This window comes from Geotrypetes seraphini, chromosome 9, assembly GCF_902459505.1.
Source record: "Geotrypetes seraphini chromosome 9, aGeoSer1.1, whole genome shotgun sequence".
Classification (NCBI taxonomy): domain Eukaryota; kingdom Metazoa; phylum Chordata; class Amphibia; order Gymnophiona; family Dermophiidae; genus Geotrypetes; species Geotrypetes seraphini.
Genome location: NC_047092.1, coordinates 131,141,103 through 131,156,156, shown reverse-complemented (window position 1 = coordinate 131,156,156; position 15,054 = coordinate 131,141,103). Strand labels below are relative to the sequence as shown.

At 39.6% G+C, this 15,054-nt stretch overlaps 1 protein-coding gene across 1 annotated transcript in view; it reads left to right on the top strand.

Moving 5' to 3' along the window:
• GPC1 (glypican 1) overlaps positions 1-14,626 on the top strand; it is a 518,863-nt gene extending 504,237 nt beyond the window's left edge. The window contains exon 9 of the mRNA XM_033958579.1: positions 14,015-14,626. Coding sequence (XP_033814470.1) covers positions 14,015-14,256 — 242 coding nt within the window. The 3' untranslated portion in view covers positions 14,257-14,626. The remainder of the gene's footprint in view (positions 1-14,014) is intronic.
• The last annotated feature ends 428 nt before the right edge of the window (positions 14,627-15,054 follow it).

Here is a 15,054-nt window from a genome sequence, read left to right as displayed (position 1 = left end):
ATCCCTCCTGCTGATAATCTTATGGGGGTGTGGACGGTGTCCCTCCTGCTGGGGGATATCTTGTAGGGGTGCGGCAGAAGGAATTGGGAACTCCTCCTGCCGTGGACATTCGAAGGTGGGAGACAGTTTTGGGGGATCCAGCAGAAGGGACTGGGAACTAAACCCATGGGCTAGCACTGAAGGGGAGGAGGTAGAGAGCAGGAGAGTCGGGCTGGTTAAAAAACAGAGAGGAATCCAGTTTTGTGCCTTGTTGTGCTTGAGACCGCACTGCCCTCTGATTGCAAGGGATGATCTCACTGCCTTTACTCTGTTTCAGGGGCTGCAGAAGCCCTGGGGCCGGATTATATCGCGGCTGGGGAAAAGCAGTGGCTGTTGGCCACATTGCTTTTACTTTAGGGATTGTTTAGAACTGAGGGGTTTTGTGTAAGCAAAAATGAAAGAAAAAAAAAAAAAAAGGAGATTGGCAAAGATCTGAGTAGAAAAGGTCCAGATTCTCCAGGGCTCTGCTCTTATTTGCTTTTGGAGCCCTGTCCTTTCTCCAGCTGATTGCACTCTCCCTGCCTCCCTCCCTCCCTCCCTCCCTGCAGTCTTCTTGTGCGGAGAGAGCATGCGCAGACTATCGACAAGGCAAAGAGATGGTCTGCGCATGCGTCGGGATCGCACACTTGCGATCCATGCGGTCAGAGGGAGGCGTTCCTCCAATTGCCCTCATTTTTATTTTTTGGTTTTATGAATTGGTCGGGCCTGCAGGGATCGGCCACAGAAGTCAGGTTAGTGAACTGAAGTGAATAAAGCGATAGGAGACAAGAAAAAATCATACTGAAAATGGAAAAAGGACCAAACCGTGGAAAATTGGAAGGAACACAAGAAACACCAAAAAGAATGTCACCGAGTGGTTAGGAGAGCAAAAAGAGAATACAAAGAGAGGCTGGCTGGGGAAGCAAGAAATTTCAAAACGTTCTTCAGATTTGTTAAAGGGAAGCAACTGGCGAAGGAGGAAGTAGGACTATTGGATGATGGTGACAGAAAGGGAGTGGTGAAGGAGGAAAAAGAGGTAGCTGACAGGTTAAATAAGTTCTTCTCGTCAGTCTTCACAAGCGAGAACACATCCAATGTACCAGAACCCGAAGAGATCATAAGTGGAGACCAAGAAGCAGTGGCGTACCAAGGGGGGGGGCGGGAGGGGCGGTCCGCCCCGGGTACCAGCCCTGAAGGGGTGCTCCCGGCCTTGCCGTTCAGTCCCCCCACACCCCCGAAGGACCGCTCGCCCCACTGACCTTCCTGCACCACCTGTGAAGCAGCAAGCAGCAGGATCGCGAGGTCAGCTATCCCTGAGCTGCTTGGGCGCTGCTTCCTGCGCCGCGGTCCCGCCCCTCCTCTGACATCACCTCTGACATCAGAGGAGGGGCGGGAACGCGGCGCAGGAAGCAGTGCCTAAGCAGCGCCGGGATAGCTGACGTCGCGATCCTGCTGCGGCTGCTTCATAGGTGGTGCAGGAAGGTCAGTGGGGCGAGCGGTCCTTCGGGGGTGGTGGGGACTGAACGGCAAGGCCGGGAGCATAGGTAGTGCTGCTTCATAGGTGGTGCGGGGAGGCCAGGGGGGCGAGCGGTCCTTCAGGGTGGGGCGGGTGGGCAGGCAGGCAGGCATTCAAGGGGGAGGGGGGTGACAGGCAGGCAGGCCTTCAAGGGGGGGGACAGGCCTTCGGGGGGGTGCAGACCTTCAAGGGGGAGGGACAGGCCTTCAAGGGGGGGCAGGCAGGCCTTCAAGGGGGGACAGGTCTACAAGGGGGGACAGGTCTACAAGGGGGTGGGCAGGCCTACAAGGGGGTGGGACAGGCCTTCAGGGGGGGTGCAGGCCTTCAGGGGGGTGCAGGACTTCAGGGGGGGTGCAGGCCTTCAAGGGGGGGGCAGGCCTACAAGGGGGGGACAGGCAGGCAGGCCTACAAGGGGGGGGGAAAGGCCTACAAGGGGGTGGGACAGGCCTTCAGGGGGGTGCAGACCTTCAAGGGGGGGACAGGCCTTCAAGGGGGGGACAGGCAGGCAGGTCTTCAAGGTGGGGGGGACAGGCCTACAAGGGGGGACAGGTCTACAAGGGGGTGGGCAGGCCTACAAGGGGGTGGGACAGGCCTTCAGGGGGGGTGCAGGACTTCAGGGGGGGTGCAGGCCTTCAAGGGGGGGACAGGCCTACAAGGGGGTGGGACAGGCCTTCAAGGGGGGGGACAGGCCTTCAGGGGGGTGCAGGCCTTTGGGGGGTGCAGACCTTCAAGGGGGGGACAGGCCTTCAAGGGGGGGGACAGGCAGGCAGGTCTTCAAGGTGGGGGGGACAGGCCTACAAGGGGGAGGGACAGGCCTTCAAGGGGGGGGACAGGCCCACAAGGGGGTGGGACAGGCCTTCAAGGGGGGTGCAGGCCTTCAAGGGGGGACAGGCAGACCTTTAAGGGGGGACAGGCCTTTGGGGGGGGACCCTGGTTTAGAAGTACACGGAGGGAAGGGGTGTTCAAAGAGACGTGCATATGCCAAACTTTGGGGGGGGATGAAGAAATAATGGGTCTGAAAATAGAGGAGAGGGAGAGAAATGATGGACCATGAGATTTAGGGAGGGAAGGAACTGAAAGGGAGAGAAATTGGACACAAGGGATGGTGTGGAGGAGGGATAGAGATACTGGATAGGAGGGTAATTGGGAAAAGAAAGGAAGAGATGGTGGACTCTGGGGTGGTGGGGAAGGAGGGAGAGATGCCGGATGAAAGGGTAGTTAAGAAAAGGTGGATCTGTGGAGGGAGATGAAAAAAAGGAAAGATACCAGAATTCCTGGGAAGGGAAGGGAAATGGAAAGGGAGGACAGAGTTGGCAGATGGATGGTTAGCACGCAGAAAGAAGAAAGATGGAGACCCTGGCAAGCAAGTTATCAGAAGAAAACCAGAGCCTTGGACCAACAAGATTTGAAATATAACCAGACAACAAAAGGTAGAAAAATTAATTTTATTTTCTGTTTTGTGATTATAATATGTCAGATTTGAAATGTGTATCCTGACAGAGCTGGTGTTGGACTGCAAACGTGAGCTAGGATTTAACAGAGAGAGGAAAAGTCCTTTTTGTTTCTTTATTTTATTTACACCACAGCGCCAGTGTGATTAGGAGAAGCCAAAGGGGGTGAAAAAGCTATAAAACCCACCAGGAGTTTTGAAAAAAATCACCCAACTGGGCAGGAAAATCGAATTGAAAAACCAATTCAATAGGCTGAATCGAATCGAAATTTTTTTTCCTGAATCTGGCAGCATTAGTTTGCGCTACTGTCTTAGACTTTAGGACCTAGGATTGGGGAGAGATGGCATCCTCAGTACTTTATAATGCAAGTGAAACGAGGATTTGGTCAGACTTTTGAAGGGTCTGCAGAAAAAAAATATTGTATAGGCCGGGGACATGAAACAGCAGGAAATGGGAACTTTTCTTCCTTCTATTTTTGTGAATGGAAAGGCTGAGGATGTCAGAGAGTTCAGTTAAAATATGTGCTTTATAAGAAAATATAATAATGTGTTTTATAAAGTTTATAGCATAGCTGGCCTACCCAGTGTGGTGTTTCTAGTGGTGGTGGTGGCAGCGTGTCAATGTGTTGAGAGGAAGAGGTGGTCTGGGAAATTCTGCTGAGCAAACTCCGGGCCCATTTCCACCCCCCCAGTTAGTCCACTCCACTCAACTGGTTCACACACTGAGTGGGTCTTTGGGTGTTGTGTTGGGATCTCTTCCAGTGGTTTATCTCCTTCTGGTCCAAGGAAGGAAACTTTGTTATCCTTAGCATTGACCTACAGAATATGTTTGTAACAGCGCTGCTTGTGTGGCATTAGGCTATGTAGTGATCGAAAGAAAAAAAACAGACCTTTGCACATTTTTGCACTATATGGTGGGTGTATGAGGAGATTCACATTTCCTGCACAGCTAAGTCCATGTGAAGTTACCTTGTGCTGTATTTGACATTTAGCAAGGTCTCTGTTTGAAAGGAAAGATCTAAACTTAAAAATGAAGTGGCCAGAAGTTATGGTAAAAGCAGATAGTGTAGCTGGTTTTAAGAAAGATTTGGACAAATTCCTGGAGGAAAAGTCCATAATCTGTTATTAAGACATGGGGGAAGTGTCTGCTTGCCCTGGATCGGTAGCATGGAATGTTGCTACTCTTTGGGTTTTGACCAGGTATTAGTGTCCTGGATTGGCTACCATGAGAATGGGCTACTGGGCATGATGGACCATTGGTCTGACCCAGTTAGGCTATTCTTATGTTATGTTCTCATCTGTAGGGGCCTTTGTTTTCACTTCTTATTTTAATGTATTTTTTTTCTGGGAACTTATCAGTGTTTTTTATAATGGGAACAAAAATGGAAGAGAATTAATGTGTGTGGGATGAGGGGGTAACTAATTTCTTCAGCTAAATAATTCAATCCACTTCAAACAGACATAGGAGAACTCACGCACCATTCACACACCCTCCAACCAAAAACGTCAAAAGAAAAAAACTGTTCGACAACCTCCTAGCCATTCGAGCTGCAACACTCGACCCCCAACCCTACAACCAATTGACATCGACCACAGACTGCAAAATCTTCAAAAAGAAATAAAAACCCTTCTATTCAAAAAACACATAAAACCGAACTAACACAATCAGAACTGTCCCAAGCATCACCTGCAACTACTCCATATGTACTTCTGATGTCATGACAATTCAGACATAATTTATGTTATGTTATGTTTGGAATATAAGAAAATTTTCACTGCCTGTTTCTATTCTGACCATTTATTCCGTTTCATGGTCATTACAAAAAATATTTTTTTACATGGGGGGTATCAAAAAATGATGGGCCCCGGGTGCCACATACCCTAGGTACGCCACTGCCAAGAAGAAAAACTGTCACAAATAGAGGTAAGCCATGAGGATGTCCTCCAACAGATAGATAGATTGAAAAGCAACAAATCACCAGGCCTGGACGGAATCCACCCAAGGGTATTAAAAGAACTAAGAAATGAAATAGCGGAAACACTCCGAGAAATTTGTAACCTATCCTTGAAAACTGGGGAGATCCCAGAGGACTGGAAAATAGCAAATGTTACACCTATCTTTAAAAAGGGATTGAGGGGTGACCCGGGGAACTACAGGCCGATAAGCTTGACTTCAGTTCCGGGCAAGATGGTAGAAGCACTGATAAAAGACAGCATCTGTGAGCACATAGAAAAAAATGGAAAAATGAAAGCGAGCCAGCATGGCTTCTGCAAGGGAAGATCGTGCCAAACGAACTTACTGCACTTCTTTGAAGGGATAAACAACCAAATGGACAAAGGGGAACCCATAGACATCATTTATCTCGACTTCCAAAAAGCCTTTGACAAGGTACCCCATGAGCGGCTACTTAGGAAGCTGTGGAATCACGGGGTGGAAGGGAACGTATACAGATGGATTAAACACTGGTTGGCAGGCAGAAAGCAAAGGGTTGGAGTGAAGGGCCACTACTCGGACTGGAGGAAGGTCACGAGCGGTGTTCCGCAGGGATCGGTGCTCGGACCGCTGCTGTTCAATGTATTTATAAATGACCTAGAAACAGGGACGAAGTGTGAAGTTATAAAATTTGCGGATGACACAAAACTCTGTAACAGGGTTAGAACCACGGAGGAATGTGAAGACCTACAAAGGGACCTAAACAAACTGGAGGAGTAGGCAAATAAATGGCAAATGAACTTTAATATAGAGAAATGCAAGGTCATGCATATAGGGAAAAAGAACCTAATGTTCAGCTACAAAATGGTGGGATTAGTACTAGGGGAAAGTAACTTTGAAAAAGACTTGGGTGTACTGGTGGATACAACAATGAAATCAACGGCACAATGCACAGCAGCCTCAAAGAAAGCAAACAGAATGTTGGTTATTATTAAGAAGGGTATTACAACCAGGACGAAGGAAGTCAACATGCCGCTGTATCGTGCCCGCATCTGGAGTACTGTGCCCAATATTGGTCACCATACCTTAAGAAGGACATGGTGATACTTGAGAGGGTTCAGAGAAGAGCGACGAAAATGATAAAAGGTATGGAAAACCTTTCATACGCACACAGGCTAGAAAGACTGGGGCTTTTCTTCCTGGAAAAGCGGAGACTCAGAGGAGACATGATAGAGACTTTCAAGATCATGAAAGGCATAGAGAAGGTAGAGAGGGACAGATTCTTCAGCCTATTGGGAACCACAAGAACAAGGGGGCACTCGGAGAAATTGAAAGGGGACAGGTTTAGAACCAATGCTAGGAAATTCTTTTTCATTCAGAGGGTGGTGGGCATCTGGAATGCGCTTCCGGAGGTTGTGATAGGACAGAGTAAACTACAGGGTTTCAAAGAAGGATTGGATAAATTCCTGAAGGATACTGGGATTGAGGGATACAGATAGAGGTAGAGATAGGTTATGAAAGGGTATAGATAGAAGGATAAAGGGGACTAAAGGGTTTTAGACAAGGATCACCTTACAGGTCATGGACCTGATTGGCCGCCGCAGGAGCGGACTGCTGGGCGCGATGGACCTCTGGTCTGACCCAGCGGAGGCAACTTCTTATGTTCTTAGTGAATCTAGCCCTAAGTTAGCTCAGGTAAAAGGTATCAATTACAACTTTTGTTGACCCTTATTTCAACAGGTTCATGAACCTGGCTTTCAAACCAGGAGCAAAATTTTCTCTCTTTAGTATTTAGGTGGCTTAACGTTATTGCATTACATCTAATTCAGGAGCCCTTACACAACCCACCCCATCTCACACATATTATATCTGATCAGTGGAATAAATTGTCAATGGTCTCCATATTTTATTAAATTTGTTAATATAACCTTGTTGTAATGCCAATACTTTTTCCATTTTATATATATGACAAATTGAATTCCACCAAAAAGTGTAATTCAATTTAGTGTAATCCTTCCAGTTCTGAGTAATTTGCTGTATGGCTACCCCTGTTAAAATTAATAAAAGTTTATTATTATCAGCAGAAATCGGACTTTGTGTTCTCATTGCTGTTCCAAATAATATTGTATCATATGATAGTCCAACATGATTTTCTAATAAATTATTAATTTGGGGCCAAATTAATTTCCAAAAGGAATTAATGCAGGGACAAAAGAATAGTAAATGGTCTAATGTCCCCACTTCTATCTTACAATGCCAGCATCTATTAGATCTACTACTATCTAATTTTTGTAATCTCGTAGGGGTCCATAAAACTCTATGTAATAAAAACAACCATGTTTGACTCATAGATGCTGATCTTGTAGTATGTATTCTCCAGGACCAAAATTTTTGCCATTGAGATGGAGAAATTATCTGTCCTATCTCAATACTCCAAATATCCCTAAGTCCTGATCTCTTTTTTTTGTTTAAAAATTCGTTTATTTTCTTATACCATTTTGCGGCTTGGTGTCCTAAAAAATCCGCTTGAAAACAAAGGATTGGTAAACTATATTGAGTGTTAAGATTCTTCCATTCAGGGAACCCTTCCTGAATGGCCTGCTTCAATTGCATCCATTTAAAATATTGTGTTTTATCTAATCCAAATTTTTGTTGCAATTGTGAAAAACTAAGCAGTGATCCATTTACTATTACATCTTTTAAAGTTCGTATACCTGCTTTTATCCATTGTTTCCATACTATTTTAAATCCACCAATTTTGATCCTGGAGTTTACCCAAATAGATTGATTTAAAGATTTAGTCAAAGGATCTGGTGTTAAATTGCTTATAAATCTTAGTGTTTTCCATGTATCTATTAGAATTCTGTTGTCCTTATATCTCCTAGGCATTGTTATACTGATAAGATGTTCTGGATGTAAAGGAAACATGAGGCGCCATTCTAAATATAACCAGTCGGGTACATTTTCCATGAGATCTGGGAGGATCCAATACATTCCCTGTCTTAAAATATAGGCTTGATGGTACCTATAGAAATTTGGAAAATTTACCCCTCCTTCCTTAATTGTTTTTTGTAATGATGCTAAAGCGATTCTTGGTCTTTTCCCAAACCAAACAAATTTTGTTAGAATATTGTTTAATTTTTTATAAAATGACCCCTGAAAAAATATTGGAATCATACTCATTTGATAACAAACCACAGGTAAAATCATCATTTTAACTGTTTGGACTCTTCCCCACCAAGAAAGATGTAAAGGATTCCATTGCTCACACATTTCTGTTATTTTTTTTAATAAAAGTTTTTCATTCTCTTTTACTGTGTCATCAATTGTATTTTTTATAAGAATACCTAAATATTTTAGTCCTTCCTCTTTCCATTTAAATGAATATGAATCAAATAGTCCTTTGGTGCAATGGATATTAATTGGAAGAACTTCAGATTTTTCCCAATTGATTTTATATCCAGAAAACTTTCCAAACTTTTTTATTAAATTAAGTAGATGTGGAATGGTGTCTTCTGGTTCTCTTAAATATAATAATATATCATCTGCATATGCAGATAATTTAAATTCCCAATTAGAAAATGTGATTCCCTTTATTCCCTTAGTTTGATTTATTGCAATTAATAAGGGTTCTAGAACGATATCAAATAGTAAGGGAGATAAAGGACAACCCTGTCTAAATCCCCTTAGCAAGTTAAATTTATCAGATAAATTATTGTTTATATTTAATCTTGCTCCAGGGGAGCTATATAATGTTTGAATCATTTTAATAAAACCAGGTCCTATACCAAACCATTCTAGAGTTTGATACATAAACTTCCATTCTACTCTATCAAATGCTTTTTCTGCATCTAATGATATTAGAAAAGCTGGATCATTCAAATTTTTTGCTAAATTTAGAGAATGAAATGCTAATCTAGTGTTATGTGAAGAGTGTCTTTTAGCAACAAATCCAGTTTGGTGTATATCAATAATAAAAGGAAGAGCTTTTGCTAATCTTATAGCTAGCACTTTAGCAATTAATTTAGCATCTACATTCATCAAAGATATAGGCCTATAATTTGTTATCAATGTCGGATCCCTGTTTGGTTTTGGTAAGACAATTATAACAGAATCAGCCATAGTTCCTGTTATATTTCCATTATTTATTTGATATTGATATAAATTTAATAGATAAGGTAATAAAATATTTTGAAATGTTTTGTAAAATTCAACAGTATATCCATCTCCACCTGGAGCGGATCCAACTCTAAGAGCTTTCAATGCTGATTCTACTTCTTTTAAAGATATATGTTCTTCTAAACTTCCTTTTATATGATCCGGAATATTTGGTCCAATAAATGCCTTTAAAAATTCTATACCATCTTGTTCTTTATTTTCATAAGTATCAGAAGTGTATAAATCCTTATAAAAATCAAGAAATTGTTTTATAATATCTTCATTACTAGTTTCCAAGTTTCCAAGTTTCCAAGTTTAATTAGGTTTTGATTAATCGCTTTTTCTTAATTCAAAGCGATGTACATTAAAAATTACAGTATAAACATATTAAAACATTGAAGATAATTGACTGAACTTAAGACAAAAAAAGACAATACTAGAAACAAATGGGAAAGAGAAGGCAAGAAGTTACAATTTAAAATAAAGATGGGGATCACATTTAGGGAAAGAACATGAGGAAGGGGTAAAGCTTGGTCCTGAAGTTGATATGTGTGTATTGCCCTGTTTATCTTTAATTGCAATAATCTTAGATTTTCTTTTTTTTGCTTTAATAAAATTTGCTAATAATCTTCCATTTTTATTTGAATTTCCATAATACTGTACTTGCCGACAGAACATATCTTTCCTTACAAATTGAGAAGAAATCTCATTATATTTAACTTTTGTTTTTAATAATTTCTGCAATGTATCATGTTCCCATTTAGTAATTAATTTTTGTTCTAATAATTTAATTTCTTGTTCCAATTGTATAAATTGTTTTTTAAGTTGTTTTTCCATATATGCAGAATATGATATGATATTTCCTCTCATTGTTGCTTTATAAGCGTCCCATAAAATTTCAATGTTTATGTTATCCAAATCATTAAATTGAAAGAATTCATGCATTTTTTCTTTAATATTTTCTATAAATTTTATGTCTGCAAGTAAAGCATTGTTAAATCTCCAAATTGGTTTAGAATAAATAGATATATCATTTTGTAGATCAATCCACACACCAGCATGATCTGATATAATAATAGGATCAATAATTGCTTTCATCACTTTTTGTGCTATGTTATTAGAAACAAATATATAATCAATTCTTGAAAAGGATTTATGGACCTGAGAACAAAAAGAATATTCTTGATCATTAAAATGAAGGATACGCCATATATCTACTAAATCACAAGTTTGTATCAAATTATCTAATCCTAATGATTTCATTATTTTACTTGGTTTTTTATCCAAAATAGGATCCATTACAGCATTGAAATCTCCAGCTACTACTAAATTAGAAGCAGCCAGTGGTAGTAATATCTGTTGAATATTTTTGAAAAACTCCATTTGATTTGAATTAGGAGCATATAAATTGAATAAATCCAGGGTTGTATTCCTCAGATTCATTTTAATATGTACCCATCTTCCTAATGGATCAAATTTTATTAACTTAAAATCTGCTATACATTTTTTATTTATGAGAATAGCTACTCCTGCTTTTTTTCCAACAGCAGGTGCATAAAAACATTTGGACACCCAACCCTCTTTTAGTTTATTAGATTCAATACCTGACAAGTGTGTCTCTTGTATGAAATAAATATCAGCTTTTTGCTTATGAAGAAAATTTAGTACTTTCTTTCGTTTGATTGGATGGTTAAGACCATTGACGTTAAGAGAATAAATTTTAAGAGCCATTTAAATTAAAAAGTAATATTTTAATTAAAATTTTATAAATATATTTTTGATCAGATATCCACACATGTTTAATATTTATTCTTCTAGTTATTATTAAACCCTTAATTTTAAGATTTTCTTTAATTAATTTCATCTCCCTTTTCCCACCCCCCTCCCTTCCCTCCCCATTTAGCAAAAATAGTGTATACTTGGTAACACGCATATCAAGGTCAGCCATAACACACTCCAAGAAGACCCTTTAGCTTTCCAAATACAGTTTAAGTCATTAAATATTTAAATAAAATTAAAATATAAATAATTCATATATTATATATCTGTGAATTCAATCAGTTACATATACATTTCTTAGGATATTTTAAAAGTCTATATTTATTACCATCAATTCATTAATAATTAAATAAATATAGTATTTTTCATTCTATCTCAAAAAACTTTTTCCTCTCATCTTATATTTTATTATAGTAATATCATTAATATGGGAACATAATGATATAGGAACAATAGTTTTACAAGTAAAGAATCTCCCCCCCCCATGAGAGAACACCGCTAAAATCACACACCAGGCACATATATCGTTTCTCCACTTATCTGATTCTTTCTCTCTCTCTTCTCATTTTTATTTTCTTCTTTTTCCTTGTCTTCTTTCTTCTTCTTTTCTTAAGGAGATTATATTGAATAGTTCTTTACGATCTTCCAAAGTTATTGTAATCCATTTTCTGATTTCTTCTTCTTCTTTTTTCTTCTTATATTTTATATTATATGTTCATGTTGTGTTTCCGGTATGAAAAAAATCCATTTCCTGCGTTCCTTACGCATAGACCTTCGGGATTGTAAGTTTTTAGATTTTTTAAGTCATTTTAAAGAGAGAAGAGGAAACATAATTTAAACAAGCATATATATGCGTCCGGTGTGCGACCCCGCAGCAGTCTCACCACAGGAAAAGAAAAACTTCACCCGAAAAAACCATTCCCCTCAATTTTTTATTTATTTATTTATTTATTTTTTAATCTCTGATGTTCCCACCAATATATTCTGTCTGTAATCAATTTCAAAGCAGGCTTTTAGTTATATTATCCTTTCTATATTACATTCATTTAAATTTATGTTAACTTTCTTTTTCATATTTTATATTATAATTATTTCCTGTTAAACTTACAAACATATAATTGCATTAAGCCTTTGAAATTTTTTTTTTTTTTTTTTTTAGAATGTCTGTTACATTCTAATTCTATTGTAAGAGAGACGTTGAAAAGAATATATTTGAAGCTAAATAAAAACATTCTAAATAGTTGCATTTTGAAATATAGTAAATTCTTTAAAGTTATTTTTCTCTATATAATTAATATATGATGATATATATAGTATAATATTTCCCCAAATTTATATTAATAAATTAAAGACATATTATTCAAAATTAGGATAACATAGGTATTTCTTGAGTTTGAATAAATTTCTCTAGTTTCTCAGCATCATCAAATGTAAAAGTTTTATTTCCGATGGTAACCTTCATGTTTGCAGGATACATTAATCCAAACTTTGCACCTAATTCTCTTAGTTTTGGCCTCAATTCCAACAACTTTTTCCTTTTTATCGCTGTGTTTTTAGCAAAATCAGGAACAAAGTGGATATAAGCATCTTGATATTTAAGACCTTTATTTTGCTTTGCTAGTTGAAGTATTTCTAAGACCTGTTGGTGGCGCAATAGTTTGAATATAAATGGTCTTGGTCCGTGTTGATTTTCTCCTCTCTTCATAGGCACTCTATGTGCTCTTTCTACCTCTATGGGATATTTTGTTTTTATAGGAAGTAGTTTGGGTAACAGATTTTCAATAAAGAGTACCGGATTTCCCTTTTCTGCTCCTTCTGGTAATCCAATCAAACGGACATTACTTCTTCTTTCTCGATTAGAATAATCTTCAATTTCTTTAGTAAGTATTTCTATTTTTTTTCTATCTGTTCGACTGTAACTTGCTTCTTCTTCTACAAACATCATTCTTTCTTCTAGATTATTTGACTTTAATTCCAGGAGATCCATTTTTTTGTTTAGCGCTGAAACGTCCTCTGATATATTCGTAACTTTTTTCGTTAATACTGATAGCATTTCTTTTATTTCCTTTAGTTCTTTTACTACTTCTATATCTGTCATTTTTGAACCTGTCTCCTGTTCCGGTTTTGATCTTTTGCTGCTACCAGCCACCGCAAAGTCGTTTTTGTTCTGTTTTCCTGTTGCCATTCTTTTATCTTGTCTTCTTTATTAATCCAAGCTTTTTTTTCCTTATTTTTAAAGGTTTTTTTTTAGACTTTTTGCAGACTTTCAAGGTCTTTTTCTTGGAGCTCACTTATTAGCCAACCTTCCTCATGCGCTTCCAAGCCACGCCCCTGTTTCTAGAATACTGGGTATGTGTGCCCAAATTGGGCGCCAGGAGTTATACCTGGTTTCAATAGTACCAGTGCTATTCTATAATGGAGTTTCATCTTTAAGTGTGCCCCATTATAGAATAGCATTCAGTGATGGTTTTTTAGGGCGCTGATTTGTGAGTGCTATTTACTGAATCTAGCCCTAAATGGAAGCATCTCAATTTATATTAACCATGTTTAGTGGAGCTCAAATTATGCAAGGTTAAGATAAGTTTTCCTTACCGGAGAAACTGTCAGTCTGCTATTGAGACAGGCATGGGGGAAGCCACTGCTTGCTATGATTGTTGCTACTACAGCTCTGCCTCCGGATTCACGTTTTCCCTATTCGTGAATTCGATTATTTGTGATTTTTTTTTTTTCTTCTTCTTTTTGTAGGCTGCCCAATCCTCCCCGGACCTTAGCTGTCATCAAAATGGCTGACTTGAGTTCCCGTTGTAGTCTTGAGACTACAGCGGGAACTCACGGCAGCCATTTTTATGACAGCTTTGCACAGGGCAGGAGCATAGGAAGATCGCTCCTGCCCTGCGTCACCACTAGACCACCAGGTAAGGTCCAGGGACGCAGGAGGGAGGCGGGAGGGAGTCAGAGCCAGCCCAAAATCTTATCCATAATTTTTCCCTATCGCTGGCCGTCTCTGCACCTAACCCCCACGAATATGGAGGGAGAACTGCATTTGGATTTTTGCCGGGTACTTGGGACCTAGATTGTTACTGTGTAAAGAGGATACTGGGCTAGATGAACCTCTGACCCAGTAAGGCTATTCTTATGTTCTTATGTTTTTTCACTTCAGGTGATGACAGCAGTGGTTCTGGAAGTGGTGATGGTTGTATGGATGAAGTGTGTGGCAAAAAGCTTTCCAAAAACTCTAGCACCAGGAAGCCAGAAACACATGGCAATCCTAAGCAATCTGGACGGGGCGTGCACGGCAGCAAACTTAATGACAGCAGCAGCAGATTCCAGCCTTCCAACTTTCTTATTATCATCCTCCTCCTCTCCGGGACTCTCCTCGCAGCACAGCACTTGAAGCGGTAATTCATTTGCACAACCAGAGGAGGACTGTGGCCAAGGTCTTAAACTTTGCCAAAAACTAATTGGACTATTTTTTTTTCATCTTGGCAAGAATCGGGGGTGGGTTTGGGGAGTCTTTAGATTGTGCGTGAGATCTGGCAGTGCTAGAGCTGGTCTTTTACTTTTTATGAATGCTGGGTCCTTCTTTCTGTACCTCATTTTTACATTTCATTTATTTGCTACAAAAGAGGCTCTGAAGGGCCTAGGCTGCAGCTGGCCTCTGCTAGTTTGGTTTTGTCCTCTGAGGGATGCCATTTCAATGCCTGCAGTGGAATATGCAAATACCCAATACTGTTATACAATACAATATTAAACAATAAAACAATGAAACATATTACATATAAAGTAATAGGTCTGTTAAGTGAAAAAAAAACCCCAAAAACAAAACCTGAGGAAGTCATCTTCCATCAGTGTTATATTCAGTTCAGGAGTATTAACTAACTGTTAAGTCAATCCGCTATATTGTTTAAATCAGGCAGAGGGACAATTCCTTTTAGTCCCATTGATGTATAACTTTAAGGTTGACAAATTACCCTGAAATTAGTAAACTCCATGGAGAAATTCTGCTTTAAAAGAAAGCTGCACCCATCTTGCATATTTTTATACAGTTTAATTCCTATTTCATAGTCCTGTGCATCTGTACAATTCCAAAATCTGAAGGAATTCTTTTTCTGGTTATAGAGGTTTTTCCAACTGCTCTAGAACCAACAGGGTATCACTATAGTAGCAGCCATAGCCGTCTTCCTTCTTCTACAAATTCAT